The 8,099-nt window shown below is 39.4% G+C and overlaps 1 protein-coding gene across 1 annotated transcript in view; it reads right to left on the bottom strand.

Moving 5' to 3' along the window:
- The window catches only part of LOC109480000 (PR domain zinc finger protein 2-like), a 24,643-nt gene extending 16,771 nt beyond the window's left edge, over nucleotides 1-7,872 (bottom strand). Inside the window, 1 exon segment of the mRNA XM_019782107.1 lies at nucleotides 7,224-7,872. Coding sequence (XP_019637666.1) covers nucleotides 7,224-7,295 — 72 coding nt within the window. The 5' untranslated portion in view covers nucleotides 7,296-7,872.
- Between the last annotated feature and the right edge of the window lie 227 nt (nucleotides 7,873-8,099).

Raw genomic sequence — 8,099 nt, 5'->3', positions numbered from 1 at the left:
TTAAAGTTATTCCATCTTTCAATGCAGTGGTATCATTAAAAGTTCAAAATTCATTGTTAAATTTTGAACCAGCCTGGTGTGTTGACTTCATGGCTTCTATCGTACCATTTTGGGCCATAATAGGATGCCTAGGCCTGTTTTTATTTTATTTTTTCGCCTACCCGCTCCATTATTTTTGTAGAAAAATCCGTTAACCAAGAAATTAAATTAGTGTGGCCTTAGTTTTTAGTCTCATAGACTATCTTGTAATTCTTCTTAAGTCTAAGGACCAATGCACAGACTGATCTTGGCTAGCAGTTATTTAAACCAATAAGAGACTGAATGCAATTCTGTCAGTTAAAAGTTTTGCATGTCCTGAGACTATGATCTGAAAGAATCGGCAATTCCGTGCACCAGTAGAGATCCTGGTTGGAGTTTCTGTCAAAAGAAACTCCTGATCAGAGTTTCTGCTGGTAGAAATCGTGATCGAATTCTGTATATTTGAAGTCATTAATGCTTGTATGACAGGATTTCTCAACATTGATTCATGTCACTTTAGATCAATGGATTGACTTGAAATTTAGGATTTGTAACGCATTAACGGCATCCTGATCTGAGCCTCTGTTGACAAAGGCTGAGATCGGGGATCTTTAAGTCAGTAGAATCGGCAGTTCTGCCAAATTGTAATCTCTACGCTAAGGCCACACCAATTTAATTTGTTGGTTCTCGGATTCGCCTCTTCATTTTTTTCTGATTTGCAAAAAAAAAAAAAGATTCTGGTTCTGAATCAACTCAAAAATGCTCATATTTTGCCCCCAAGAGTTGTGGAAAGTCCTTTTCTTCCTAGCTGTTGCAGTGTTTCCATCTATCAATGCAGTGGTTTGATTAAAAGTTCAAAATTCATTGTTTAAATATTAACACAACCTTTTGTGTTGACTTCATGGCTCCTATCATAGCATTTGGGGCTATAATAGGATGCCTAAACCTGTTTTTATTTTTATTTTTTTTCGCCTTGTCGCTTCATGTTTTTTCTGACAAAATCTGAGAACAAACAAATTAAATTGGTGTGGCCTAACATCCACATTCTTGTTATGCATTTTGTATGTTTACACCAAGGTGGACAGAGAAAAAAAAAATTTGTCAATATTTATCTTGGATGACTGTGCTCAATCCGTAACATCTGAAATGGAAACATGTACGTTGTACACACTTGAGAAGATAACTGGGACGAAAACAAGACATCCTTTTTGTCTTGCCTTTATTTATTGATCTTGCACACATCACCTGAAGCATCAGGCGGAAAAAACTCTGTGTGACAAATCGCAAGCCAGCCGGCCTACATGTTTTAACTGACAACATCATATGATGCACCAGGCACTGCTATCTCATCCCTGCAATGCATTAATTAGTCATCCCCCAGCTTGAAAGACTAGTACTCTGGGGCACTTATAACATTATATAAAGCAGCCGACCCCACATTGAGGTATAACGTAATGCTTTTTCGTTAGCTACTTCAGTGCAGGTATGGCTCGCATTTTCAGCATATCAAATTTAAGCAAGCCAATTTGTCATCCTTTTCTCCATAAGTGTGTTGGGTTTTTTATGTGTAGGTGTTTGACACTGAAGCTACAAGTGCCTAAAGCTCTATCTGGGGCAGACGGCTTTAAAATTTAAGTACCCATATGAAATGACAGATGCAACCCATAACAGTACTCTCTGTCTTCTGTACCCATAGAATTTTATCTAAATGGTAAGGCCACACCAATTTAATTTCTTGGTTAACGGATTTGCCCGCTTCATTTTTCTGATTTGCAAATAAAAATAAAAATTCAGAATCAACTGCAAAATGCTCATATTTTGCCCAGAACAGTTGAAAACAGTCCTTTTCATCCTTGCTGTTACAGTTATTCCATCTTTCAATGCAATGGTATCATTAAAAGTTCAAAATTCATTGTTTAAATTTTGAACCAGCCTGGTGTGTTGACTTCATGACTCCTATCGTACCATTTTGGGCCATAATAGGATGCCTAGGCCTGTTTTTTTTTTTTCGCCCGCCCGCTCCATTATTTTTCTATAAAAATCCGTTAACCAAGAAATTAAATTGGTTTGGCCTAAAGTAGCAGGATTGCTGTGAGAACATGTAGATATCCTGCTATCTAACTCAACTCTCAACTGCTATCTAAGGTACTTTAAATATCAAATCTCATCCTTGTTTTTTACCAACCCTCTTTAAATTAAAACACATTCTCCTACTATATGTGAACTCATATACATATCTATGATCTGAATGCCATTTCAATTATTGTTATTCAGACAGAAAAGCAGTTTTAACTTGCTGCAAACATTGTGCTTTCACATAGAGATGTGTACTTACAAATTTTGGGTACAGGTACAGGTAGACAGGACTGGTTTAGGTACAGGTCTGGACCTGTTCCTGGTAACATAAGTCATAACACAAACACACTGTCTGTCTCTGGGACCTATGGGGACCTGCTATTTACTACAACTATGCTTCTACTACTAGGCCACAAATAAGTATATAACTAGACTTAGTGTGACTTCATATAGGTACAGTACCATGCTCAGGGATTAGATATTTTGGACCTGTACTAATCGAAAACAGTACTATGAAACAAGATTGAACTGCAATTTCCAACACAAAAACTTGGTGTGATTCAAGTTGGCAATTGCAGTTCAATCTTGTTACAGAATGACTCTACCAACACAGATGAACTTTCAAGATAATAACAGTACTAGTACTGGTACACAGTCCCAATACACAGCTCTACTTTCACATTATTCAATTACTTCAATAAACCTCAAGGACTGACTTTCAGAGTATTAGAAAATGTCTTAATGTCCATCACTTTCCAATTCATCAATATTTATGTTTAGTAAAAACTCTTATCCATAATCACAGACCAAAAACCCCTCTTTTAAAGTTGAAGTTGTTGTGTTTGAACCATTCTTTAAGTCAGTACATTTGTATTTCCTTAATGCGGCCTGATGCTGTCCCACAAATGAAGAAGTCAAAAGAGGTCTGACGACTAAAAAGTAAAAATAACAATAGCCCCAGGACTTGTCCTATTGTTCTCTGGGCTTAGTGTACATTTTAGACCTCATGACAAAGCATGTGGTGAAGTACATACAATACAATTATACATACTACATTGTCACTGTTGGCCAACTACAAATTGTTTAGCAAACACATGTGTGCAGAGGTCACAAGTTACTTTACATGTTTTGAGTTTCAAAAGAGAATCACGTTTTGTCACTTGCTTCCAAAATGCCCACTGGTATAACCACTTACCGTAATTCCTTTGATAACATTTATCAGAGTCAAATTCAAAGTACATATAGGAAATTATTGATTACATCTAGACCAACACTGTTTACTTCTGCTCCAAGGGTAAACACAACTTTGGGGTCATGTCAGGTCAACTCGGTAAGGTCATGACCCCGTATGTGACTACTTCTTCCAAGCAGGGATTGCTTACTCTCCAAGCAGAGGTAGGGTCGCTCTGTATTTTGGCAGTATTTTCGCGTTTTTAATACGTCTTTCTACTTTTACGGTTTTTCTCTGGTCTTCCTCCCCTTACACCAGAGAAAAACCGTAAAAGTAGAAAGACGTATTAAAAACGCGAAAATACTGCCAAAATACTGAGCGACCCTACCTCTGCTTGGAGAGTAGGGATTGCTGGATTCAAAGTAAAGTAAAGAAAACGCATGGAAAATTGTCTTCCTCTATGCAAGATTTAAATTTTTTGCTGACCTGAAAACCTAGCTACAGAGAAAAAAATTCAGTGATTAAATGACAAATAGCTGCAGGTAGAAATTAATAATTTAGAAATGATTTTTTTTCCAAAACAATTCAACTTTTGTATTTCTATTTGTGTACCAAGACTTATTCATAAATGAGAACTGTACAAATCTGTGACAAGTCAGGCAAAAAATGGGTCATATATGTTTCATCATATCATTACATACTTTTCCTTTCAGTACCATAACTCAATTAGTCCCTATGGACTAGTGGAATCGTTATATGTACAGCAAATATGGATTTAGGCCTTTCCTAACTTTGAGAAAATAAACTATAATTGTTTGCCTTAAGGCACTGATGTACACATAGGAGTAGCTGTGGGAAAGTATCATATGATTTTGAAGTCCAAAACAATATTTAGCTTTTAGCCGCTATTATAAATTATATACAAAGAGATATCTGTTAAAAAAAACATAGAACAAGTTTGTGCCAATTTACTATGATTTAAAAAAGGTCTTAATGATGTTGTCAACACAAATCGCATCAGCCCTCAGTAAAAAAAAAAAAAAAGTTTTGAAAAGTGTTTATATGTTAAAATGTGTAACATCTGGACTCTGCAATAATAACACAATTTCAAAGAAGTGACAGCCACTGTCGATTACATATTTTTCTAACCAAACCGGTTTCATATCAAATTGCAATATTTTGAAACTCCCTACCAAACACAATTTGTTCAGTTGTTCATTGTGATTTTTTATCAACAAAAAGATTTTTTTTAAATAAGAAATCTGGTGATGTTGTTCATAAACGCTATCTTACTACAATTGTAGTCATGACAATGCTAGGTGATGACTGTGCTACATTGTAGCATGGATGAACATTACTGACGCACCCCACAATGCACCCAATGAGTCATAGAATCTGATATCGCATCCAATCCATACAGTTGGTAATCTCCTGAAAGCTTTGACAGACATGTTGTTATTGCAAGTACAATACACCCGGCCTGGACATTGCAGAATAAAATATTATTACTGCTTTAGTCCAGTCTGTGTAGAAGCAATATCTATCACTCTGGTAACAGTGCCATCTATAAAATATTTCATGTTTGTCAGTTTATGTCTCATAACAGAAAAACTGTTGGTTTTATTTGTTGTCTGCGTGACAGTTTTACGCAAAATAGCAATGGGATCGCCACAAGAAACCTCTTTCCCTCAAAGTTGAACTACCTGGGGCGATCCTCTTGTTGTTACAGACAGGTTGTCACTACACTTGTCCTCCCAATATCGTTTGTAGGTCACGCCAAGGACAACTGGTGATGGGGTGCATAGTAATGTGCGCGTGTCTGAGAGAAATGACAGATTAGGATACATGGAATCTCAGTGAAAGAAGTGTCTGGCCCTCCTAGGGGACCCTGACGGGAAAGAATGTGGAAGATAGCTTAACAAGGTGCCAAGCAATGGCCAGTAGGTCAGGATTTTAGCAACAAATATGGGTGTGGCCAGCATGTGTCTGTTATGGACAAGTCTCACATGGCACACATGTAGCATGTCATGATCACATTCTAAGGATTTAAAAGACTTTAGGCAGTTCAGCTACCTGCGAGCTGATCGGAAGACTGTATTACAATGTGTCCACGTTTGGCCCACTAACTGTTTCTCTTGACAACAGCCGCGCGTGCTGCATGGGGGGACAAACACAATGTCTTTTGACATGCTTTTGAAGCACTACCCCAACCCCATGCTGATCATATTGCACTCAGAGAAATACATGCGACCTGGCATATTGTCTCTGAGGAGTAGGAAAAAAAAACACTTCAAGCATATCCTAGAGACATGCTCCTTGTACATTCTAATGTTGACAAGTTCTAGCTATATATATATCTGCTAGTGAGTGAGTTATGCACATGTTATTGTACATGAACACATGTCCCTTCAGAAACAAAGGCCACTGATACCCAGTTAGAGTGTTGTACTACACTTGTGTAGTGTATCATACACTACTATTTGGTTACACAGTAATCTGATTTGTTGTGCAATAAGGAAGTAGAAGAATGCTAAAGGTCTGGTATAACACTAGGACAGAGGAAGCATTTATTTAAGCAGGTTAAAACAGGAACTTTTCCTGATACAAATAAATCACAGGGACAAAGCAACGTACAAAGGTCATTGTGGAGTGAGGTTGCTACGCACATATAGAAAATTCTAGAAAGGGAATAGTGTACACCAATTAATTTCGGCTATGTCAGTGTCATGTAATTGTCAACAAAGTATCATACAATACTATCTTCAAATGTGTAACAGTTACATAATGTATTTGTAATGTTCTCTTTAGAAGGTTGGCCCCTATATATTACTACTACAGTGCAAGGTGCATTGTACTGTTTCAATGCCCTCACCCTATGGCAGTGGCTAGCATTGCAAAAATGTTGGAAAGGATTTACAGCAATACGTCAATCAGTTGTTTTACATGCATGAGGTGATTTGATGAGCACTTACATGGAGTTGTAATCAACTTGTCATGTGTTGTTACAGTGCTGCGTACAGTCAAACGCCCTTTGTGATAGTGCAGCAAGACAACATGCCATCCCGCTATTATGTGCGCAGCACAGCATATGTTAGGCTCGTGCCTGCGTCCACTGTGTCCAAAATCACGATTCCACGACTAAATTCGTATGCTGAGAGTTTGTACTCAGTGGGAACGTCAAAACTGTGGCGAAAATCGCCTCTAGGAGCCTCTGTTCCAGTCCCAATTTCGACAGAGACGTGGTGTTATCGATCGAATAAATCGTACTGAGCGGCCATGAAAGTTCAACGAAATCACCCACCATTTTGCGAAACACGCAACTTTCGCGGAAATTTCTCAGCTTCGCCGGCTCATATAAAACCCACAAGGCAAAAACTTAGAGTCGTAAGTTCTATAATCTGTTAAACACTGGTGAGACATGGAAGAAACAAGTGAGAGGAAAGTTAGTAAATTGGTCGAACACGGCGAGAGATGCAATGTTTACCTAAAAGGTCAGCGCCGCCTGGATGCTAATTTGGTCTTCTTGCGGGTTTTTATATCGGTGGCACGTAAGCACTTCCCCGATATTTTCCCTCAAAAATCTCACTCAACATCAAAAAACGCCAAACTGGTCCACGAGACGGATAAAACAAAGTTCAATCTACAAAATTACGGAGAGATTTTGACGGGACAGGCCGAATTTGAGATTATCTGGGGAGATTTCGGCGGTTCTCTCGTAACTTACGACTGGGTGAGTGATTGTCACAGAGAGTGGAATGTTGGCTCAGGCCGTGTAAAGAATAGGGAGTGCGTCCCGTCATAAACTGGCCAAAATATTTTCAATCCTGCCACTAGGGGCAAAAGTAAGTACCTACACACTCTCCTGGAGGATTCCCCTCAAAGTCTACAATGGAATCAGGCAGCGGGAGCGGCGTGGAAGGCAAGAGATCTGGACAAATGTCGGCGGAGCCCAACTCACCAAGTGGAATCCAAGATGGCGTCTCTCCCTGTCTGTCTGCTGGCACCAGGAGTCCCCTGGGGCGCACGGCATGATGGTAGACTCTCTCACCTCCACACCCAAGGACAACTTACAGCATTGCTGGCATCATCCTTCACTTGTTTTCACAACATTTGTAACTTTAAAACTACATTTACACCTCTAAAAATTCAGGAACACACGCTGTTGCTGTGGTAAGAAATTCTCCACTTTGGACTTTCGAACAATTTCTTTGTTCTTAACCTGATGGATCACGTGCACACCTGTAAATTCGGTTGACTTTCATGGAAGTTGCGTTAAAGTCTCTTTAATAGCTGCGAATTTGTTGGTAGGTCTGCTCTCTCTTACTAGTATTCACTCTGTGTATGTATGCAGTGCATCTGTCCATACTAGTGGGGTTATCTAATCTATTCAGAACGCAGTGAGCGGGGTGGTAGGAGAGACACTGCAATCTTTGTCCTTCTCCGTGCACGGGTCCGGGATTGGTCTACCATTTGACGGGCGCCCAATCACGTCCAACAGACAGCCTTTACCAGTACTAGTCGCGAACATGCCCCCGGTTACGCAAATGTGTGTTTCTGTCGTCTGACAGTCATGTGTTGTTAACTCTCTGATCGGTGGCACTTGCACCTGTGCTCTACATATACACTACAGCAGTCCCTCGCTGAAATACACCAGATGAAAAACTACCGTAGGCACAATGAGGCCATGGTTAATAATAAAACCAATCATTTTCTATAAATCAATACACACACTCTCTATCGACACGCGGAAGGAACGGATCGACAGCTATCTGACGGGAGAGAGCCCTCGCGTGAGTCCGGCTAACCTCTGCACCTGTGTGAAGGTTTTGTGGTG

The sequence above is a fragment of the Branchiostoma belcheri genome, unplaced genomic scaffold, assembly GCF_001625305.1.
Source record: "Branchiostoma belcheri isolate BF01 breed outbred unplaced genomic scaffold, Haploidv18h27 scaffold5, whole genome shotgun sequence".
Lineage (NCBI taxonomy): Eukaryota > Metazoa > Chordata > Leptocardii > Amphioxiformes > Branchiostomatidae > Branchiostoma > Branchiostoma belcheri.
Note: the sequence above shows the minus strand (reverse complement) of the source record. Positions and strands in the feature narration are given on the sequence as shown.